Source organism: Ovis aries, chromosome 1, assembly GCF_016772045.2.
Source record: "Ovis aries strain OAR_USU_Benz2616 breed Rambouillet chromosome 1, ARS-UI_Ramb_v3.0, whole genome shotgun sequence".
NCBI lineage: Eukaryota > Metazoa > Chordata > Mammalia > Artiodactyla > Bovidae > Ovis > Ovis aries.
Genome location: NC_056054.1, coordinates 274,667,553 through 274,691,094, shown reverse-complemented (window position 1 = coordinate 274,691,094; position 23,542 = coordinate 274,667,553). Strand labels below are relative to the sequence as shown.

The 23,542-nt window shown below is 39.8% G+C and overlaps 1 protein-coding gene across 1 annotated transcript; it reads left to right on the top strand.

The window, feature by feature from the left end:
* The first annotated feature begins 1,467 nt into the window (after positions 1 to 1,467).
* DAZL (deleted in azoospermia like) lies at positions 1,468 to 22,857 on the top strand. The gene is made up of 11 exons (XM_042242847.2): positions 1,468 to 1,585; positions 9,447 to 9,593; positions 9,871 to 9,962; positions 10,546 to 10,597; positions 11,036 to 11,099; positions 11,192 to 11,331; positions 14,422 to 14,493; positions 15,200 to 15,250; positions 16,047 to 16,160; positions 17,310 to 17,408; positions 22,495 to 22,857. Exons 1-11 carry the CDS (start codon positions 1,583 to 1,585, stop codon positions 22,546 to 22,548), a joined length of 888 nt encoding a protein of 295 aa, XP_042098781.1. The 5' UTR covers positions 1,468 to 1,582; the 3' UTR covers positions 22,549 to 22,857.
* Positions 22,858 to 23,542: the final 685 nt, after the last annotated feature.

Here is a 23,542-nt window from a genome sequence, read left to right as displayed (position 1 = left end):
TTGCCCTAGTCTGCCCTTTTCCTGAGTTGATGTCTCTCGTGGCCAACCCCCTTTTGACTGTACTCAGTACCAGCGCAGACCCTGGGCCACTCCACACCCCTACCTCTGCCCCTGCAATTTCAGGCCTCAAGTCACAAAGACCAACGTTTGGCCCACACCTAAGATGACATAACTGTTCTCCACCGCCTCTGACCTGGTTTCCAAGAATGTAGCGGTTTCTCAGTTCCAAAACCAGTAAGGTTCAGGGCAAACCAGCAGATTAATCACTGTACACCCCAGCCCTCACACCCACGGTCAGAGAAGAATCAGTTCAACAACTCACTGCTCTGATTTTCAGTTTATTTTGATTTCTGGCATCTTGGTATTTGCCTTCATTTTTATAAGTTTAGCAGCACATTCAAAATCAGGTTAATTGTTATACTATCCAGTGATGTTAGGTGTTTGTGGTCTGTTTTCTGGTTACTGAAAAGAACATTTTCTTATTTCTCATCGATACAGAAGTGAAATCTGAGGAGAAAAGTCAGGGGTACTCCTTGTGGACACAGCGTGCTAGTTTCCAAAGTTCTGTGCTTTGCTGCCCCAGCTGCCCTGCAGCTCACCCTTGCTCTAGGCCTTGTTACTCTGACCTTGAGGTGGTTTTAGAACTCTCTAGGCAGGCCTGGCTTCTTTCTGTGAGGCCTAGAAGAAAAATTCTCCCCTTCACAATGTGAACTCCCCAAACAAAGGAATGTTTGACTGTTTTGTTCCCTCCTACACCTTGCGTTTCTGGCAACCACAGGCTTTGATGACTGTTTCTTCAAAGAAGGAACATCTTGAACGCCAAGCTGGCCTGCCCTAGCTGGTGTTTCTTCCAATCCAACCCCATCTTCCTCAGAGTTGAAGGGAATTCGCCCAAGTTTTTGTACTTTTGACGCCTCCGTGCCTGTTCTCCATATCCATATTTCTATTTGCTATTTCTGTTGGCGTTTCCATTGATTTTGGTGGCGAGGGTAGGGGTGACCACGATCGGGCTAATCCTGTGCCTTCAGGACGCCATTTTGAAACTAGCGCCTGGACACAGTCAAGTTTGTTTTTAACTTTAGTGTGTATGTGAGTAGGCCTCCTTATTTCAGGCGGGCCTCCACAGCACTTTTGGGGTAACACGCCTTTCGGTGGGTCTGCCAGCCCCCTCATCTGGGGGCGGCGCTTGGGGGGGGGTGGGAGGACGGCCCTCACGCGCCCCCTGCGTACCCCCAGCCTGCGCAGCGTGCTCCACGAGCCTCCCACCCCCCCCCCCCCCCCCCCCCGCCGCCGGGGGGCGCCAGCGCGGCCGCCCATTGGCTGAGGCGCCTCCACGACGGGGCCCCCGCACCTTGCGCAGGAGCCACCTCCCGGCGCCCCGCTGGCCACGCCTCAGTCCGCCGGCGCCCCTCGGCCTCGCCACCCGCCTCTGACTCTCTGCCCGGTGTGCCGCCGCTCCCTGTGCCCAGTCCGGCCGGGCAGCGGGCACGAGCAGACCCAACAGCAGCTCCGAGCGCGGTGCCCGAAGCCAGCCTCTGTTTCGTCCTCGAGCCCCTCTGAGGGAACACTGGCTGTCGCCATCATGGTGAGTGGAGGAGGCCGAGGGGGCTCCTTGGGGTGGCCGGGACGCTGAAGGGGGCCTGGGCCGGGCCCGGCGCGGGGCTGCCGCGCTTGCCTGTCCTGGGGGCCCCGCCTGAGGGCGGGCGAGGCGGCCTGGCGCGGCCTGCGCGGCGCCTCGGGCGGGCGGAGGGGATGAGGCCGGGCTGTCGGAGCGCCGGGGGCCGCTGCCCAGCACGTGCAAGGCCTGTGGCCTTCGGGCCGCAGCCGCCGGGGTGTGGAGGGGCGCCTGGCACCCGGCCGGCCGGACTCCGGGCGGGGCCCGCGCCCCACGCCGCCCCGGAAGGCGCGGTTCCCGCGCTTGCCGAGGCAGGCGGGCGGCCCGGCCTCCGCGAGATGGCGTCGGGCCTGGCGCGGCCCTCGAGGCGCACGCGGGCGGGGCGCCGCGGGCGGGAGGCCCCGAGGCGGGGGCCCCGCGGGCCGGGGCGAGGCCGGGGCGGGGCCCGGGGGCCTGGGCGGGTGTGTCCGTGCGGAGGGTGCGGGCGCCGGGCTGACCTCGTGCTTGTGCGGTGGCGGCCGCCGCGGCGACCTCGGGTGGGGACGCCATCATCTCCTCACGAGGTCGGCGCTGCCCTCGCCTTGGAGCGGCCGCGGAGCGGGGAGCTCGAGGAATTTTTAGCTTGGGAAATACTGTTCCGTTAAAGAAACCAGAAACCCTCCAACAGAGCGTCCCTCGAGTATTAATGCGGTCTGTTGGGTGACATTGACGAGCGTTTTGTCAAATGCATTAGAGTCGATGCCGCCTCGAGGGGCATCTCTTGAGAACCGTTTTGACCAACCATCAAGCCTCCGATGATGTACATAGCATTAAATACTGTAGTGTAGTGTCGCCTGTGGTGTAATAACTAGTATACACTATTTTTAGAAGTAAAGGGAGAAAATTTATATACAATTTATTAGGGCACACAGTTTAAAGTAAAGGTTTACAAGTGTATGCAACTGCTGTTTGTAATAATTGTGTCTTGTACTTATCCACATCAGTAATTACTTAATAAGCTGAGTTACTGTGAATGTTGGGTTTTATCTTTTTTTAAGAAGGCGAGGCGAGAAATGCATACGTATATTGATTTTTTTCTTATATAAAACTAGCATATTAACTCATTAGAAAGTAATCAATGTAAGGAAGCAGAGGTCCACCTTAAACTAGGTATGTAACCACTCTGAAGTTTTGATATATGTCCTTCCAGATTGCTTTCATGTATGTATTGCAAATAGGTGTATTTTATAAAAATTTTACCGTACCATGTAATACTATACTACAACCTGTGTCCTTCACTTAATATAGTGGGCCTTATTCCAAAGAGAAATTTAAAATAATTTTGAATACATAATTTCTTACTTTACCAAAAATTGTATACTTATATATTACCATCACTTATTTTACCAAATTCTCTTATAATGAGTAATTTGTGTGCATTAAAACAATACAATAATGGGTGTCTTTGTGAAAATGTTTTGGCCTGTTTATTAATAGCTTGAAATAAATTGCCAGGAGTAGAATCACTGGTTAAAAGGGTTATGCCCATATTATAACAATTTTGAACTATGATAATTTTTTCCTAGTAACTCTTGGTAAAGGGTATACTAGTATATATTCCCACTGGTGGTGTGTAATATGACCCCCTTTCCACGCACTTCCCAGTGAAAGGTAGTATATGTTTTAAAGTTGCCAGTCTAATTGGAAAATATTCCGCTTGTGTTGATGTACTTTTTTTTATCATTAGTGAAGTTAGGGTTTGTCATTAACGTTTTCCATTTCTCTTTTTGCCATTCTTGATCCACCTTTCTATTTGTATTTGTCTTTTCATGGTGATTTATAAGAACTCTATTAATATTTAACATTTATCATATATAATGGAAAAAATTTATAGCGGTGATAAGGAGAGACCCTTATTTCTAGTTTTAGCATAAATTACTGTCATGTTTTACTTTGAACTTACTGATAATCTAGAATTAGATTGAGAGAAAATAAAGTTTTTTATTTTGAGTTTTTTTTTAATTAAATACTATATTTTATCAAATGATTTTTCTGTGGTGAATTACAGTAACAGATTTCCTAATAACCATACTTGAATTTACAATAAACTGTTCTTAACTGTATATTTTTTTTATGCTGCTAGACTTTCCCATCTCTGTGTTGGGTGCAGGAGTGGACCATCTTAACCAGGTTTGGGGACAGTAGTCATAGCCCATTTTTTTCAAGACTAATGTGTGTTTTTTTATTCTTGCCTTTTTCTTGCTTAGCTTTCCCAGGATTGTATGTTTATTGTTTGGATTCCACCTCCCTCCCCTGAGAGTCTACTCTTGGATTTACATTAAAGGCTTTATTCTGATTTTCATGTACAGTTTCCTTAATAGAATTTCCTTTTCTCTTTAATAACTACTTCCTTCTCTGGATGTAACACTGATGACTGCAAATTATAGACTTTTAGTCTGACCTAGTCAGTATACATAGATTTCAGTTTGCTTGCATGTAGATGTTAATAGTTGAATGAAATGTTGTCAAAGAGCTGACATCCCAGATGCTTTAGGGATGATAAGTTTTATTCCCAGTTTTAGTTATCTTTGTCACTTGGTCATTCATGTAAAAGAGAATCGTTACTGAAAATAGTAGTGATGAGAATTGTGTATATGATGGCCTCTAAGTTCACCCTTACTTAATATTCCAGAATTACTCATTTTAGAACCCGTCAACTCACTTGAAGGTGTAATTAAGAAAAATAATTACTTCTGTTATCTAATTTACATGTAATTTATTTTCTGCATGCTATTGATTAGTTATGATTAATTTTTTAACACCAATCTTTTAGCTTTAACCTAAAATAGCATCACTGGCTCAGTGGACATGAGTCTGAGCAAAATTCAGGAGATAGTGAAAGACACAGAAGCCTGGTGTGCTGCAGTCCATGGAGTAGCAAAGAATCAGACACAGCTTAGCAGCTGAACAACCATAATTCATTTGTAGAGTATTTTTGGCAATAGTTTAAAAGTACCTAAAGATTGTCTGAATTGTAGACGCCAGGCCTCCCTGTCCATCACCAACTCCCGGAATTCACTCAGACTCATGTCCGGAGTCGGTGATGCCATCCAGCCATCTCACCCTCTGTCGTCCCCTTCTCCTCCTGCCCTCAATCCCTCCCAGCATCAGAGTCTTTTCCAATGAGTCAACTCTTTGCATGAGGTGGCCAAAGTATTGGCGTTTCAGCTTTAGCATCATTCCTTCCAAAGAAATCCTAGGGCTGATCTCCTTCAGAATGGATTGGTTGGATCTCCTTGCTGTCCAAGGGACTCTCAAGAGTCTTCTCCAACACCACAGTTTAAACGCATCAGTTCTTACGGAGCTTAGCCTTCTTCACAGTCCAACTCTCACATCCATACATGACCACAGGAAAAACCATAGCCTTGACTAGACGGACCTTAGTCGGCAAAGTAATGTCTCTGCTTTTGAATATGCTATCTAGGTTGGTCATAACGTTATGTGCTGCTAATGGTAAGTTGCTTCAGTTGTGTCCAACTCTGCGACCCAATGGACTGTAGCCTGCCAGGCTCCTCTGTCCATGGGGTTTTCCAGGCAAGAATACTGGAGTAGGTTGCCATGCCCTACTTCAGGGGATCTTCCCCACCCAGGAATCAAACCCACGTCTCCTGAAGGCGGATTCTTTACCCACTGAGCCACCTAGGAAGCTCATCTATAAGTTAGTAATTGTATAGAAACACACACACAGGCAGTTTTTAAATCCCTGTTGTTTAGGCCTCTTAAGAGGTGTATGTTCCTTAGTTTAGCTTTGAGCGCCATCTGCTGGCTAAGAAATAGGATGGACAGAATGGTGCCTTCCTTAACACCTGACCCTAGTGAAATGATTAGATGAATTTTATAGTTAATATCCCAATTTGTGCAACCCAAAGGAAACAGTCTATAGCATCTAATGGATTTTTCTTTTTCTCAGGTTACTGTTTTGTTGTCTCAGATATCCATTTTACTTAAACAGAACATGAGATTTAGCACTTTACTCTTTTTATTCTGGCAACAATATCACAGAGTTTTTCAACTGACCCCATGCAGATTCGGGGCCAGGTAATTCTTTGTTATAGGGGGCTGTTGTTTGCATTGTAGGATGCTTATTGTATCTCTGGCTTCTACCAACCAGATAACCAGGTTTGTCTGACTTTGAGATGCCATGGACTGCAGCTCACTGGGTTTCCCTGTCCTTCACCATTGCCCCAAGTTTGTTCAGCTCATCCATTGGGTCAAGGATGTGAGTCAACCATCTCATACTCTGTCGCCCCTTCTCCTGGAGCCTTCGATCTATCTCAGCATCAGAGTCTTTCTCAATGAGTTGGCTCTTCTCATTAGGTGGCCATAGTATTGGAGCTTCAGCATCAGTCCTTCCAATGAGTATTCAGAACTGATTTCCTTTAGGAACGACTGGTTTGATCTTGCTGTCCAAGGGACTCTCAAGAGTCTTCTCCAGCACCACAGTTCGAAAGCATGAATTCTTCCGCACTCAGCCTTCTTTATGGTCCAACTCTCACATCTGTACATGATTACTGGAAAAACCATAGTGTTGACTATACAGACCTGTGTTGGCAAAGTGATGTCTCTGCTTTTTAATATATTGTCTAGGTTTGTCATGGGCTTCCCTGGTGGCTCAGAGGTTAAAGCGTCTGCCTGGAATGCAGGAGACCCGGGTTTGATCCCTGGGTCGGGAAGATCCCCTGGAGAAGGAAATGGCAACCCACTCCAGTACTCTTGCCTGGAGAATCCCATGGAGGGAGGAGCCTGGTGGGCTGCAGTTCATGGGGTCGCAAAGAGTCATAGCTTTTCTTTGAAGGAACAAGCAACCTTCAACTTCATGGCTGCATTCACCACAGTGATTCTGGAGCCCAGGAAAATAAAGTCTGTCACTGTTTCCATTTTCCCCCATCTGTTTGCCATGAAGTGATGGGATCAGATGCCATGATCTTAATTTTTTGAATGTTTAGTTTTAAGGCAACTTTTCCACTCTCCTCTTTCACCTTCATCAAGAAGCTCTTTAGTGCCTCTTCATTTGCTGCCATTAGGGTGGTGTCATCTGCATACCTGAGGGTGCTGTTTCTCCCAATAGTCTTAATTGCAGTTTGTGATTCATCCAGCCCGGGATTTGGGATGATGTACTCTGTATAGAAGTTAAATAATTGGGGTTACAATATACAGCCTTGCCACACTCCTTTCCCAATTTTGAACCAGTCCAGTGTTCCATGTCCAGTTCTAACTGTTGCATCTTGACCTGCATATAGGTTTCTCAGGAGGCAGGTAAGGTGGTCTGGTATTCCTGTCTTTTGAAGGATTTTCCAGTTTATTGTGATCCATATAGTCAAAGTCTTTAGCATTATTAATGAATTAATTCCTTAATGAAGCAGAAGTAGTTGTTTTTCTGGAATTCTCTTGCTTTCTCTATGATCCAAAAGATGTTAGCAGTTTGATCTCTGGTTCCTCTGCCTTTTCTAAATCCAGCTTGAACATCTGGAAGTTCTTGTTTCATGTTATGTTGAAATCTAGCCTGAAGGATTTTTAGCATAATCTTCCTTACGTGAAACGAGCACAATTGTATGTTAGTTTGAACATTCTTTGGCATTGTTCATCTTTGGGATTGGAATGAAAACTGTCCTTTTCTAGTGCTGTGGCCACTTCTGAGTTTTCCAGATTTGCTGACATACTGAGTACAGCACTTTCACAGCATCATCTAGGATTTGCAGTAGCTCAGCTGGAGTTCCATCACCTCCACTAGCTTTGTTTGTAGTAATGCCTCCTAAAGCCCACTTGACTTTACACTCCAGGATGTCTGGCTCTAGGTTAGTGACCACACCATCATGGTTATCCAGGTCATTAAGACTTTTTTTTGTACAGTTCTGTGTATTCTTGCCACCTTTTCTGAATCACATCTGCTTCTGTTAGGTCCTTACTGTTTCTGCCCTTTATCGAGCCCATCTTTGCATGAAGTGTTCTTGTGGTGTTTCTGATTTTCTTGAGGAGAGCTCTAGTCTCTCCCTTTCTGTTATTTTCCTCTACCAGGTACACCCCCCAACTGAGAAAACCAAAAAGTGCCCCTGGGCCGCAAAATCTTCCCCAGGTTGAATCAATATATTATCATAACCCTTTTTACTCCGGCAATTTTCTGTGTGAATATTATACCTCTCAACTGAAATACATCTATCCATTGTGGTTCACATACAGTTAATACTATAAATAGTTTATCAAATACAAAGGTATTGAAAATTCATTCACAAATGAAGAGGAAATTGAAGAGAAAGTCTGTAAGAATTTCAGAACTGCCTTGGGTGTTTGTGAATTAATTGAAAGAGTGATAAATTTTCTATCTTGGAAAGAAATCTAGTCAAATTTCTCTATAGTTCAAGGTGTGTGACTTATGTAATATAGTCCCATTTAGAAAAAAAGTTATAAAACATTTAAAAATGCAAAAGCTTTAAATTAGTTTTTATTCTCACTGACTTCATTGTCATGAAATATCACTGTAACATAGTTAAAGGAAAGAGTTAGGAGATATTCAGATAGAAATACAAAGTATGTTAGAACATTAGTATGAGCATGAATTAATAGAGAAAAGCCCAAACACTCCAATTTGGAAACACAGCAATTTTTATTTCATTTGTATAGCAGTTTGTAGAAATCTTAAATTTATCATAATTTCTGGCATCTAACAAAATAGGAACTCTTAATTTCCATGATTGTAACTAATATCTATAACATTCTGCTAATATTTTCAAAAATATTTATCAGTTTCTTTTGTCCTTGCTTCTGTTTTCCTTCATAAGCTAAGGTATAATATCTTCATCTTCATCTTGCAGCCTTTTGTACTTGACTATTATTGTTATGGTTGTTCAGTCACTCAGTCCTGTCTGACTCTGTGACCACATGGACTGCAGCATGCCAGGCTTCCCTGTCCTTCACTGTCTCCCTGAGTTTGCGCAAACTCATGTCCATTGAATTGGTGATGCCATCCAACTCTCTCATCCTCTGCCAGCTTCTTCTCCTTTTGCCTTCAGTCTTTCCCAGGGTCAGGGTCTTTTCCAGTGAGTTGACTCTTCACGTCAGGTGGCCAGAGGTTTGTAGCTTCAGCCTCAGTCTTTCCAGTGAGTATTCAGGATTGGTTTCCTGTAAGATTGACAGGTTTAATCTCCTTGCAGTCCAAGGAACTCTCAAGAGTCTTCTCCAGCACCACCATTCAGAAGCATCAGTTCTTCAGCGCTCAGTGTTCTTTGTAGTCCAACTCTAACATCCATTCATGACTACTGGAAAAACCACAGCAGTGGACCCTTGTCGGCAAAGTGATGTCTCTGCTTTTTAATAGCTGTCTAGGTTTGGCATAGCTTTTCTTCCAAGGAGCGAGTGTCTTTTAACTTGATGGCCGCAATTAGTGTCCACAGTAATTTTGGAGCCCAAGAAAATAAAGTCTGTTGCTGTTTCCATTTTTCCTTGTTGGTTTGCCATTAAGTGATGGGACCAGATGCCAGGATCTTAGTTTTTTGAATGTTGAGTTTCAAGCTAGCTTTTTCACTCTCTTTCACCTTCATCAAGAGGCTCTTTAGTTCCTCTTCACTTTCTTCCATTAGGGTGGTGACATCTGCATATCTGAGGCTGGTGATATTTCTCCCAACAATCTTTGATTCCAGCTTGTGATTCATCCATCCCAGCATTTTGCATGATGTACTCTGTGTAGAAGTTAAATGGGCAGGGTGACAATATGCATCCTTAAAAACAAATTATATTTCACAGCATCTATGATTTTAGCCTGCAAATCCAGTGATGACATCTGCTTTCCAAATTACAGTCTGCAGCAAATCCTGAGACTCCAAACTCAGCCGTCTCCAGAGAGGCCAGCACCCAGTCTTCTTCAGCTGCCACCAGCCAAGGCTATGTTCTGCCAGAAGGCAAAATCATGCCGAACACTGTTTTCGTTGGTGGAATTGATGTTAGGGTAATGTATTCATGTTTTCATTTATTGAAAGTATTTTGTGAATAGTGGGATTTGGGTAATGTTGTAAACATAAGACTTTTTTTTTTTTAAGTACTTCATGCAGGTTTGGAATTGTTTTTATGTATAACTTTTAGGGGCTAAAAATATCTTTGATACAGATATGTAGTTTGGGGATGCTTGGAGGAGATATTTCCACATCACCAAATCTTCTTTATAGTATCACTGAAATTTTTCAATGTTGAATTTTTACTTTTAAAAATCAAATTCTTCTGCATAGATGGATGAAACAGAAATTAGAAGTTTCTTTGCTAGATATGGTTCAGTAAAAGAAGTGAAGATAATCACGGATCGAACTGGTGTGTCCAAAGGGTGAGTAAAACATATGTTCAATATAAATTATAATAAATACCTGAACTATACCATATATAGAATTTCAGAAAAGAAAAATTGAAAACTGGTATTCTAACATTTGTATAAGTGAAACTTGTTGCTTTGTAACTTCTTTCATGTAGAGGATAAGTTTTGCTGCCAGCTCTTTTATTTAATCATTTGCCTAGTGTTTGTATTTAAATATTTTTTGTCTTCATTTCACTTAAGAAGATTAGTCTGTTTTTATCAAAGAATTGTTTTCTTCATGCATTTCACAGTATCTTAAATTTTAATGATTTTGCCATAGATAATAAGTTAAACTCAGATTCATAGGTATGAATTTTTTTTTGTTAATTAAGTTCCTACACTGCCTTAATCTTTGTGAATTCTGACACAAATCTGTAGATCAGGGTAGGAAAGTAAAACAGTAGTATTTATAGAGAATCTATCATGTACATCTTATAGTTATTTATCTCAGTATATTTTTTATCCTTTAGCATTATTTAGTCAGTAATAGAACACTAGTTTTAAACCATGTACTGATATGGTGGTGATTTTATACTTCATCTGTCTGACTTTCTAGCTATGGATTTGTTTCATTTTATAATGACGTGGATGTGCAGAAGATAGTAGAAGTAAGTAATCTTTTGGAAAAAATCTATTATGTTATGGATGTGGTGTTTAGTATTATTTGCATCCTGAATATATACTCATTCTTTTATAAGATATAGAAATAAATGTACTTCCTGTTTGAAATTCAGGCTTGGAATAATTTATATAACTTATCAGAACCTCTGTATTTTTGATTGAGCATCTAGCTTCATGAACTAGAGACAGGAAAGATTCGAGACAGTAAAGGTTTTTTTTTTTTTAATCAAATTCCATAACTTCTCAAAATTTTATTAGAGTTAAGGTAAGTAAGGTGGTTTCATGCTGATAAGTTTTGATTTGGTATATTCTTACCCCTGATCTTATCTTATAATAGTAATTTTAGAGAACTTGGGTATTTTATCAAAGTCTTGGAAGTAAAGACTTGGACATTAATTCTAGTTTTGATATGGTTTTATTTTCAGTCACAGATAAATTTCCATGGTAAAAAGCTGAAACTGGGCCCTGCAATCAGGAAACAAAATTTGTGTGAGTAAAGAAAGGAATTGTTCTTGTTGACACACTTGTGGCTTTTCAGAGAACTGAAAATAGACTTTGTTTTCTTTTTACTCTTTAAAAAGGTGCTTATCATGTGCAGCCACGTCCTTTGGTTTTTAATCCTCCTCCTCCACCACAATTTCAGAGTGTCTGGAGTAATCCAAACACTGAAACTTACATGCAGCCTCCAACCATGATGAACCCTATAACTCAGTATGTTCAGGTAAGAAGTGCCTACGCTCCTTTTTTTTTGGTGTGTGTATTATACTAGAGATCTTATTATTGATGTGAGCACCTTAAAAATGGAGCCAGTCTTGGTTCTTACCCTCTGTGGAGTCATGTCAACAATTCCCGTAATAGGGGACAGTACTAGCGCTGTTGGAATACTTGTGACTGATGGGACGTTTTGTCAAAAGTGTCATTCTTAGTGTTGCTTCTTCTTGTTATTGTTCAGTTGCTAAGTCCTGTCCAGCTCTTTGCAGCGCCATGGACTGTAGGATGCCAGGCTTCCCTGTCCTTCATTATCTCCTGGAGTTTGCTCAAACGCACATCCATTACTTCAGTGATACCAGGCAACCATTTCGTTCTCTGTTGTCCCCTTCTCCTCCCACCCTCAATCTTTCCCAACATCAGGGTCTTTTCCAGTGAGTTGGCTCTTTGTATCAGGTGGTCATATATTGGAGCTTCAGCTTCAGTATCACTCCTTCAATGAATAATCAGGGTTTGTTTCCTTTATAATTGACTGGTTTGATCTCCTTGCTGTCCAGGAGACTCAAGAGTCTTCTTCAGGACCACAGTTCAAAACCATCAGTTCTTAAGTGTTCACACTTTATGGTCCAACTCTCACATCTGTATGTGACTACTGGAAAAGCCATAGCTTTGATTATACAGACCTTTGTCAGCAAAGTGATATCTCTGCTTTTTAACATGCTATCTAGGTTTGTCATAGATTTTTTTCCAAGGAGCAAGCGTCTTTTAATGTTATGGCTGCATTCACCTTTTGCAGTGATTTTGGAGCCCAAGAAAATAAAGTCTACCACTGTTTCCATTTTCTCCCATCTATTTGCCATTAAGTGATGGGACCAGATGTCAGAATCTTAGTTTTTTGAATGTTGAGTTTTAAGCCAGCTTTTCCACTTGCCTTCATCAGGGAGCTCTTTAGTTCTTCGCTTTCTGCCATTAAGATGGTGTCATCTCCATATCTGAGGTTGGTGATAATTCTTCTGGCAATCTTGATTCCAGCTTGTGATTCATCCAGCCCAGCATTTAGGATGATGTACTCTGTGTAGAAGTTTATTTATCAGGATTACCACGTACAGCCTTGCAATATGCCTTTCTCAATTTTGAACTAGTCCATTGTTCTATGTCTGGTTCTAACTGTTGCTTCTTGACCTGCATACAGGCTTCTCAGGAGGCAGATAAGGTGGTCTAGTATTCCCATGTCTTGAAGAATTTTCCTTAGTTTTTTTATGATCTACACTTTCAAAGGCTTTAGTATAGTCAATGAAGCAGAAGTAGTTGGTTTTCTGGAATTCTCTTGCTTTCTCTATGACCCAAAAGATGTTAGCAATTTGACCTACGGTTCCTCTGCCTTTTCTAAATCCAGCTTGTACATCTGGAAGTTCTTGGTTCACATGCTGTTAAACCCTAACTTGAAGGCTTTTGAGCATTACCTTGCCAGCATGTGAAACAAGCTCAATTATACGGTAGTTCAAACATTATTTGGCATTGCCCTTCTTTGGGATTGAAATGGAAACTAACCATTTTCAGTCCTGTGGCCACTGCTGAGCTTTCCAAATTTTCTGGTATACTGAGTGCAATACTTTAACAGCACCATCTTCTAGGATTTGAAATAGCCCAGCTGGAAATCCATCACCTCCACTAGCTTTGTTTGTAGTGATGCTTCCTAAGGCCCACTTGACTTCACACTCCAGGATGTCTGGCTCTAGGTGAGTGACCACATCATTGTGGTTATCTGGTTCATTAAGACCTTTGTTGCACAGTTCTTCTGTGTATTCTTGCCGCCTCTTTTGAATCTCTTCTGCTTATGGTAAGTCCTTGGCGTTTCTGTCCTTTATTTTGCCCATCTTTGCATGACATGTTCCCTTGGTGTTACATTACTTCTTACACTAAGCTTATATCTGCTTCTGTATAGTTTGTAAGTCTTTATCTGAGAACTGATCACTGTAGCCATATAGAATCTATCTCCTCTTTATTTTTTCCCCAAATAACTCCTAAAATGCTTGAAGACAGTTTTCTTCATGTGTTTACCTGGTTTATTCTTTCCTGGGTCAACTAGTCTTTATTTGCAATGATTTCCAGGTGTCTCTTCATACAGATTGTTGATTTCTAGATGTCTTGCGGTTCTAACGTGGATAAATTTCTGACGATTTAATTATATTTGTAAGTTCTATGAGTTTCTGGTATATAATTTATCTTGTCTTGATTTCTTTAATATTCAAAGTAAAATTTGGAATACTTGTTTCCTATTGATAATAAATAACATTTATTTTCTTCTTACTTCAGTTTACCTTCAGTTCAAAAGACATTTTATTCTTAGGAAAAGAAATAAAATACTAGTGAAAAGGCTCTGCAGTGTCTCTCGTTTGTTTGCATTTTTCATCTACCTGAAGTATAGAATATATCTTTTATTACATTAAAAAAAAAAACAGCTACAAGAAAAGCCCTGCTTATTCATAAAATTTACCATGCGGTATTATTACCTATTCTGGTATATTTTTGTATGCTACTACCTAGATGTTTTCAGTCAGTAAATATTTATTGAAATATATAATACATTATACTCTCTCTTTTCCAGTTTGGGGTTGTACATTGCCCTTAACTTTTAGAAGTAAAACACAAAAAGAGCCAAAATGTCTGTAGGGAGTATTCCATGTTACCCCAAAATACTGTCAAAGGAATACAAAACTGCCTGCAAATATCCTTACCAAAAAATAGCACACATGTATTAATTTAATGCTAACATGGAAATCTATTCTAATAGAGCTTCATCGTGACTAAGAAAAACTTCTGGGTGGGAATAAATATACAAAAAAGATAAACTTGGGCTTGCAAAATCAGTCACTTCCTTTATTTATCTCTTCCTTCTCCTGGCCCAAAAAGCTAACATTTGACAGAGAATACTTATTTCTTCATGAAAGCACTCACTCAGAATTTTGGATTGGATATAAAAAACTGGAAATATACAAGATCTCCTTATTTTCATGTTTTTATTGCATGGGGAATGATATTCCGTTCTGATTTTTAAAGATGTACGTTGTTCATTCATTCTTTCTGTAAACTTTGTTTTCAGGCTTATCCTCCTTATCCAAGTTCACCAGTTCAGGTTATCACTGGATATCAGCTGCCTGTTTATAATTATCAGGTAATTTAGTAGGGATCAAAATTACTTTGGACTATTATTTAGGCCTTTACATAAATTTCCCTAATAGTTTGTCATTTAAAGTAGTTGAGTGTGCCTAAAATTTAAGGAAAAACAGAATTAGTCTAGAATTAGGGCTTCTCTATTATTTAGAATAAGAGAATAATATTTGGACAGAAATAAGCTTGGCAAGCTTTCTCTTGTACTGTCTTACAAGTTTTGGTGTCCTCTTCTATATTTCAACATGTAGTCTTCACCTTTGCTGTCTAATAGCTAAAACATACAGGCTGAATCTTAGGAGTCTTTATAGCGGCATAGGTTGAGATGAAATGATTACTCAGTTCTTAGAGCATTGAATTGCAATTATGTTTGATAACGTTTATTTTAGCTGACTACTAGAATTTCTGTCCATAGATAGGACCTGTGACACTGACTATAGTAATAAATTCAAAGAGCTACTGTCTCTTGAGTTTTCCTGAAAACCAACTCCAGGAAATTGAGAAAAAGATGGAGTTAATATATGAAAGTAACAATGAAATCATACATATCATAAAGTACTTTTCTCTTCCATTTTCTTTTGTTATAACAAGCTCAAGGAAACCAGCACCAGTACCTCAACATTGTCTATTTCAGATCCTTGTGACAGTGTAAAGCAATATTTAAGTTAGCATGTAAGCACTCTTTTCTTTTTTTCTTTTTTTTTTTTAAGATGCCACCGCAGTGGCCTGCTGGGGAACAAAGGAGTTATGTTATTCCTCCGGTAAGGTGAAGTAGCCAAGCATGTACTTCCTGTTCTGTGTTTTAAAAGTATTTCGCTGTTATGTATTTCTTGACCTTTGCCATATTAAGTATGCCTGGAAATATTTTAAATGCCCTTTTACTTTATGTGTTACATTTCTTTGCAACTCAAGTGTGTATATATATATACACACATACACACTCTCCCATGGGAGATACTGTGCTTTTTGTTTCTCAGATTATTTTGTCTGTACTTAAGTAATGGCCGCCCTGCATACTCCGGTGCTCAGAATATGTAACCAAGAAAGATAGTACTAATACCTGTGCTATTTCTAACTCCAAGGAGTTATAATTAATATTGAATCTGCCTCAAGTTTTCTAGCCAAAAAAAAAAAAAAAAAATCTGTTGAGAGAAGCAAAAATGTTTTGCTCTCAACACTGTTATATAAGAAAATGAATAAAACAAAAGAGGAAGCTACCTCTAAAATATCTGCGCCTTTGTTACCGTCTGTCTTTTATCAGGATTGGATATTTGAAGGACGTAATATGAGCAAAAATTCTCAGGCACTGGGAAATTCCCTTCCCATACTATATGTTGAAGTTTCTTACAGAAATTCTCCTTTTAATTCTGATTATGTTAACATTTCAAAATGTAAGATTCCCATAGTGCATTTCAACTATTTAGTTTAAAATAGTTTTTGAAATAATGTAATTGAACTTCAGAACAATACACATTTAAACTTTGAGTATGAGCTCACTATTTTGAAGAATATCTGATGTACATCTCTTTAATTACACTTTTATCCTTTTAAATGTAGGCGTATACAACCATTAACTACCACTGTAATGAAGTTGATACAGGAGCTGAAGTTTTGCCCAGTGAATGTTCAGTTCATGAAGCCACTCCATCCTCTGGAAATGGCCCACAAAAGGCAAACATCGAATTTTGTTCATTAATGTTTATGTTTCTATATGTGCTTTTTCAAGTTTTAATAATGGCGGTTTGAGAAACATATCTTTGTTCAAATTTAAATATATATAAAGAGTTTGAGTTACTGACTAAAAGCTTCACAATTTACATAAAAGTTAATGAAATTCTAGGTACCCACAAACCAGTTACTGATTCAGTTGTCCTTCCCTTTCTTCCATTTTCATTGGATTTTTTTGGTTTGTTTGGCTTCCCTGGTGGCTCAGAGGTTATAAAGTGTCTGCCTCAAATGCAGGAGACCCGGGTTCGATCCCTGGGTCGGGAAGATCCCCTGGAGAAGGAAATGGTAACCCACTCCAGTATTCTTGCCTGGAGAATTCCATGGACGGAGAAGCCTGGTAGGCTGCAGTCCACAGGGTCGCAAGAGTCAGACACGACTGAGCAACTACACCTTCCTACCTACCTACCTTAATAAATATTAACATGGTTTGACAGAGTCCAGTGGGTAGTTTTCCTCAAGAATCCTGCTCTTCAAAAGAGGGATCAGTATGGCTTCGTCTGCCTGTCTTTCACCAGTTTAGACCTTTGCTTAGATGGACCGCATTGTGCAGTTGTTCAGGGCATTCTCACCGCAGCCCACTCCAGTGTTCTTGCCTGGACAATCCCAGGGATGGGGGAGCCTGGTGGGCTGCCGTCCATGGGGTCGCACAGAGTTGGACACGACTGAAGCGACTTAGCAGTAGCAGCAGCAGTGAAAATAATCCCAGATTTGTTATACAATGTAAAATTTGAAAAAAAAAAAAAAAAACACACCAAAATAACTTAGAGTTATATTATCAGAGTTTAACCTGAGTAAATGTTTCTTGAAATGTTGAGGGCTCACTGTTTTCAGTCTAACAGGAAAAGTTAAAGAGACTTAAAAATAGCTATCTGAAGGCTTGACTAATTGAGCTTTCTAAACCAGTACTCTAAGTTTCTGAAACAATTCTTAAATTTGGTATAAAAGTTACATACTATGTGACATGGTAAAAATGAAAAAACTGCATGAGAATTCTTTAGAAATAAGTGTATGTATGTATTAAGCTTTTTCAAAAAGCTTGTTACCAGTGAATAAAAGAATGAATAGTCTTTACTGAAAACTTCTGTGTTTCAGAAATCGGTGGACAGAAGCATACAGACGGTGGTATCTTGTCTATTTAATCCAGAGAATAGACTGAGAAACTCCGTTGTCACTCAAGACGACTACTTCAAGGTATGAAAATAATAATATGTAGGATAAAAAGAATACTCGTCACCCATAAAGCATCTTTTTTTTCCCTGTGGTATACGTATATTTATGTATATATATATTGAGCTTACATAGAGCATATAATTGAACCCTTAGCTTTTCACTGTAGTCTGAGAGTGAGTGTTAAGTAGCAGTGTATCTGCTTAAATCTTGGTATAGTGTAGGTTACCCTTAGGGAAGAAATCTTTAGCAGGAGCGTATGATTTAGGGACTAAAGAGCAACAATAATACTGTAATTCAAAGAGTTCTGGAAAGTTGACCAAATAGGAAAAGAAAATTTTAGATACCGGAAACGAAACTTAGAGTACGTGGATGTTGGACTAAGGAGAAGAGCGAATCGGCTACTCAGATGAGGCACCTGAACCTTTTGTGGAAGATGTAAGTGAAGTAGTAAAAAGAGCTGAGTAGAAAGAAGATTGAGAGCTGGGAAAGTGGAGAAGAATGTGGGTGCTAGAATTTAGGGAAGTGCCTGTCGCTTCTGATCCTAGTGCTGTCACCTTGGACAAATCACTTAAATCTTACTCAGGCTCTAGTTCTTACAAGTCTGAAATGAGTCTCTGAGATCCCTTTAGTTCTCAGCCTCTGAATATGGAAGGGAACTTGTTGCTTCACCAAAGGAAGAATAATGTCCTTAGTAAAGGGAAATTTTTTGTTGTATTTTTACAGCAGGCTTATTGAGATACAATTTTCATACCCTGCAATTCACCCATTTAAAGTGTGCAATTTAATACTTCATGGAATATGCACAGAGTTGTACAGTCATAACTACAATAAATTTTAGAGTATTTTGATCACCTCCAAAATAACGCTCCTTACCCATTAGTCACTCTCTATTCTCCCCAACTCAGCCCTTCAGTTCAGTTCAGTCGCTCAGTCGTGTCCGACTCTTTGCGACCCCATGAATTGCAGCACGCCAGGCCTCCCTGTCCATCACCAACTCCCAGAGTTCACTCAGACTCAGGTCCATCGAGTCTGCGATGCCATCCAGCCATCTGATCCTCTGTCGTCCCCTTCTCCTCCTGCCCCCAGTCCCTCCCTCTTTAAGAATTTGCCTGTTGTGTTTCACATCAATAGAATAATACATGTTGCCTTTTCTGACTGACTGCCACCAACTGAAATGTTTTTGAGGCTCATCAGTGTTACAGCATGTGTTCGTGCTTCATTTTCTTTTTATTTGTGGATCTACCAGTTTGTGGTTTATCAGTTCATCACTTGATAGACATTTGGGTGGTTTTCCACGTTGAGGCCCTGATGAGTAACGGTATGAACATTTGTGTACTAGATTTTGTGTGGACATAGGTTTTTATTTGTCTTGGGTATATACCTAAGAATGAAATTGCTGAGTCAAATAGTAACTATGTTTAACTTTCCAAGGAGCTGCCAGAATTTTTCCAAAATGCAGCATTTTACATTAAAAGGGAAATTTTAAACCATTTCTTTGTATCTTAAAACAGGGAAAGGTGAATAGCTTTTTTTCCATCAATGAATGGAAATAGGATAAAACTAAAGCATTTTTAGAAGAAGTACTTAGGGCTTCGTTTAATACAAAAGACTAGAGCTGTAGAAGAATTAAGTTCTTAGCCATCTTCTCAATAGGGAGTAGACTTAGTCATTTAAAGTTGACTTTTGTTCTCTTGTTTTTCATTGTGCATAGATAGTAAATTTAAAAGGAAAGAATTGGGGGCTGTGTAACAGCTTACTTTGCCCAGGGTTCTGAAGGTTAAACAGGCAGTGCTAACGGATTTGTTTGTAAAGCAGGAACTCTTTAACCAGCCAGTCTTTAAACTTGACTTTTACCTGGTATTAAGCAAAAGTCCGGAGACAGAAATGGCAACCCACTCCAGTGCTCTTGCCTGGAAAATCCCATGGACGGAGGAGCCTAACTGGCTGCAGTCCACAGGGTTGCTAAGAGTCAGACACAACTGAGCGACTTCACTTTCACTTTTCACTTTCATGCATTGGAGAAGGAAATGGCAACCCACTCCAGTGTTCTTGCCTGGAGAATCCCAGGGACGGGGGAGCCTGGTGGGCTGCCATCTATGGGGTTGCACAGAGTCAGACACGACTCATGCGACTTAGCAGCAGCAGCAGCAGCAAGCAAAAGTCTACCTTTGAAGCTTCCAAAGTTTTCTGCTCCTCTGAGCGAAGAGTTAGAAGTTGTCTAGCATCTAGGCCTGTTTATTTTGATTAGCTACATGTTATTATTGTTGTTTTAATTGAATTTAAATGTACTAAGGCAGGATATGGAGAAGGAAATGGCAACCCACTCCAGTTATTCTTGCCTGGCAAATCCAAAGGACAGAGGAGTCAGGTGGGCTACAGTCCATGATGTTGCAAAGAGTTGGACACAACTGAGCACTCACACAACACAGGATATACCCTCTTTCCATGATAAATTCCACTCTTAATGCCAGCCCCTTCATAATCTTTCATACCCTGTCTGATTTTTTAAAATACTTGAGTTTGTGACCACTTTTATGGACTTTAACCTAAAAAGGTTATTACCCTGTTAACATGTTACATAATTTCCAGAAGCTACCCTTTATATGATAGCAGAATTTAATTCCTAGGAAAATGACACAATTAAGCTAAAAGTATAGAGAATAAAATACTTTTATTATGTTATTACTGGTTCTCAAACTTCCCTGGTGGTTCAGACGGTAAAGCGTCTGCCTACACTGCGGGAGACCCAGGTTCAATCCTTGGGTCGGGAAGATCTCCTGGAGAAGGGAATGGATTTAGAGATACCAAGGGAAAATTTCATGCAAAGATGGGCTTGATAGAGGACAGAAATGGTATGGACCTAACAGAAGCAGAAGATATTAAGAGGTGGCAAGAATACACAGAAGAACTGTACAAAAAAGAGCCTCACGACCAAGATAATCATGATGGTGTGATCACTAACCTAGAGCCAGACATCCTGGAATGTAAAGTCAAGTGGGCCTTAGAAAGCATCACTACGAACAAAGCTAGTGGAGGTGATGGAATTCCAGTTGAGCTGTTTCAAATCCTGAAAGATGATGCTGTGAAAGTGCTGCACTCAGTATGTCAGCAAATTTGGAAAACTCAGCGATGGCCACAGGACTGGAAAAGGTCAGTTTTCATTCCAGTCCCAAAGGTAATGCCAAAGAATGCTCAAACTACCACACAGTTGTACTCATCTCACATGCTAGTAAAGTAATACTTAAAATTCTCCAAGCCACGCTTCAACAGTACGTGAACTGTGAACTTCCAGATGTTCCAGCTGGATTTAGAAAAGGCAGAGGAACCAGAGATCAAATTGCCAATATCTGCTGGATAATTGAAAAAGCAAGAGAGTTCCAGAAAAACATCTATTTTTGCTTTATTGACCATGCCAAAACCTTTGCCTGTGTGGGTTGCAGTAAACTGAAAAATTCTGAAAGAGATGGGAATACCAGACCACCTGACCTGCCTCTTGAGAAACCTATATGCAAGTCAGGAAGTAACAGTTAGAACTGGACATGGAACAACAGACTGGTTCCAAATAGGAAAAGGAGTACGTCAAGGCTGTATATTGTCACCCTGCTTATTTAACTTATATGCAGAGTACATTATAGGAAACGCTGGGCTGGAAGACGCACAAGCTGGAATCAAGATTGCCGGGAGAAATACCAATAACCTCAGGTATGCAGATGACACCAGCCTTATGGCATAAAGTGAAGAGGAACTAAAAAGCCTCTTGATGGATGTGAAAGAGGAGAGTGAAAAAGTTGGTTTAAAGCTCAACATTCAGAAAAGGAAGATCATGGCATCCAGTCCCATCACTTCATGGCAAATAGATGGGGAAACAATGGAAACAGTGGCTGACTTTATTTTGGGGGGCTCTAAAATCACTGCAGATGGTGATTGCAGCCATGAAATTAAAAGACAGCTACTCCTTGGAAGGAAAGTTCTGACCAACCTAGATAGCATATTCAAAAGCAGAGACATTACTTTGCCAACAAAAGTCCATCTAGTTAAGGCTATTGTTTTTCCAGTGGTCATGTATGGATGTGAAAGTTGGACTGTGAAAGAAGCTGAGCGCCAAAGAATTGATGCTTTTGAATTGTGGTGTTGGAGAAGACTCTTGAGAGTTCCTTGGACTGCAAGGAGATCCAACCAGTCCATTCTAAAGGAGATCAGTCCTGGGTGTTCATTGGAAGGAATGATGCTGAAGCTGAAACTCCAGTACTTTGGCCACCTCATGTGAAGAGTTGACTCATTGGAAAAGACTCTGGTGCTGGGAGGGATCAGGAGCAGGAGGAGAAGGGGATGACAGAGGGTGAGATGGCTGGATGGCATCACTGACTCAGTTGACATGGGTTTGGGTGAACTCTGGGAGTTGGTGATGGACAGGGAGGCCTGGTGTGCTGCAGTTCATGGGGTGGCAAAGAGTTGGAGATGACTGAGCGACTAAACTGAAACTGAACTGAACTGGTTCTCAGCTCCATCCCTCTTTGTAAGGCCTCATTTCCTCTGTCTGCACATCTGCTGGCAACAAAGTGAAAGGAAATTTTTGCATATACTTTAATTTTTCTATTCATTTCCTTAAAATTACATATCTTCATTATAGCTTAAGGATATGCCTTTAAAGATGCCAAAACTTGTATCTTTTAACCTAAAAGCATAGATTGAAATGGAGTGCTGTTCTCAAGCCATCATAAAGCCATGATTTCTGTTAGATATATTTTAGTAAAAATAAGACTTTTAAAAATTTCATGTTTTTCACCAGCTGTCTTTGGGACATCAGTGCAGAATCATGAATTAATAAGAATCTACATATTAGAAAACTGTAGATTTCTGAGTCCTCTTTTTCTGAGTCACCGAGATTTGTTTTTTAACTGAATTGTTGAATAAAACTGACCATTGGTATATTTGTTATCCAAAAGTTCAAGAATGCTTTCACGAAAGGATCACTTTTCTCTCATTATTTATAGTTTTAAATCTTAAAAAAAAATGCTTTCTTTTAAGTAATTTTCAAGTCTCTTAGGTGATAATGGTAATAGGAATTTTCAATGAAATTAAAATGGACCATTTCTGTCTTTTCTAGGATAAAAGAGTTCATCACTTTAGAAGAAGTCGGGCAGTGCTTAAGTCTGTTTGATCCTCTCTGCTAACTTTCTAGTCTCATAGGAAGTCACAGGTGTTGAATAGTAAGAGACTGAAAGTTTTCCACTATTATAGAAATTTAATTCTGAATTTTGATAAATCACACTCAGACTTTCTATATAAGTTATATTAGATTGCTTAGTTTTATTTTACATTGAAAGTTTTTCATTAGACATTTACTTAGAAACTGGTTCTGTGTTGAATATATAGTTAAAAGTAAAAAAATAATTGAGACTGAAAAGAATAACTTTTAAGATATATCTGTAAGGATTTTTACTTGACATTTTAAGAGTTTAAAAACAAATGTTGATTTTTTGAAAAAAAAAATTGTTTTAGAAAACCTATTTTGAAAGGTCAGAATTTTGATAGTTTAAATACAAGCACTTCACTTCTCCAACAAGTACCTGTGAACAGTACAATATCTGCAATATTGTGCTTTTATGATTTGTCTAGAAATTTACCACAAAAGCAGAGTTTTTAAAACTGCATTTTTAATCAGTGAAACTCAATATATAGTTAGCTTTATTGAAGTTTTCCTTATCTAAACCCAGTAAAACAGATTGTAAACAAACAGTCCAATCAGTGGGTCTGATGTTTATTACTTCAAAATACTTTATCTTTTATCTAGAATCCACACATAGAGATATCCAATTGGGATGGTAATTAGGATAACTAAAATTCTGGGTCAAAAATTTTTTTTAAAGAATCTAAAACAAATTAACTTTTCTAGGTACATAAACTTCTTAGTTGAGTTACCATTCTCCTTTTTTCTTTTACTTTTTTTTTTCCTTGAAATGCTAAACTCAATGGCTGTATTTTAAATTGTGCAAAATATTGGTATTAAAGAAGGCTGAAACTTTTCGTCACTTAAAAGTTAATCAGAGTATCTGAAAAGGAATTGTTTTTATAAGAAACATTAAAATATTAGTTATTTGTTAAAGAACAGATAGATTTTTACTTTTATTTTTTTAGCCTGTTATCTTTCTTTC

What these genes read in the sequence shown, in the direction of transcription:
- DAZL (XM_042242847.2), top strand. An exon ending in CGAACTGGTGTGTCCAAAGG is followed by an intron (nt 9,963 to 10,545) that starts GTGAGTAAAACA and finishes CTGACTTTCTAG; the next exon opens with CTATGGATTTGTTTCATTTT. An exon ending in TGCCTGTTTATAATTATCAG is followed by an intron (nt 14,494 to 15,199) that starts GTAATTTAGTAG and finishes TTTTTTTTTAAG; the next exon opens with ATGCCACCGCAGTGGCCTGC.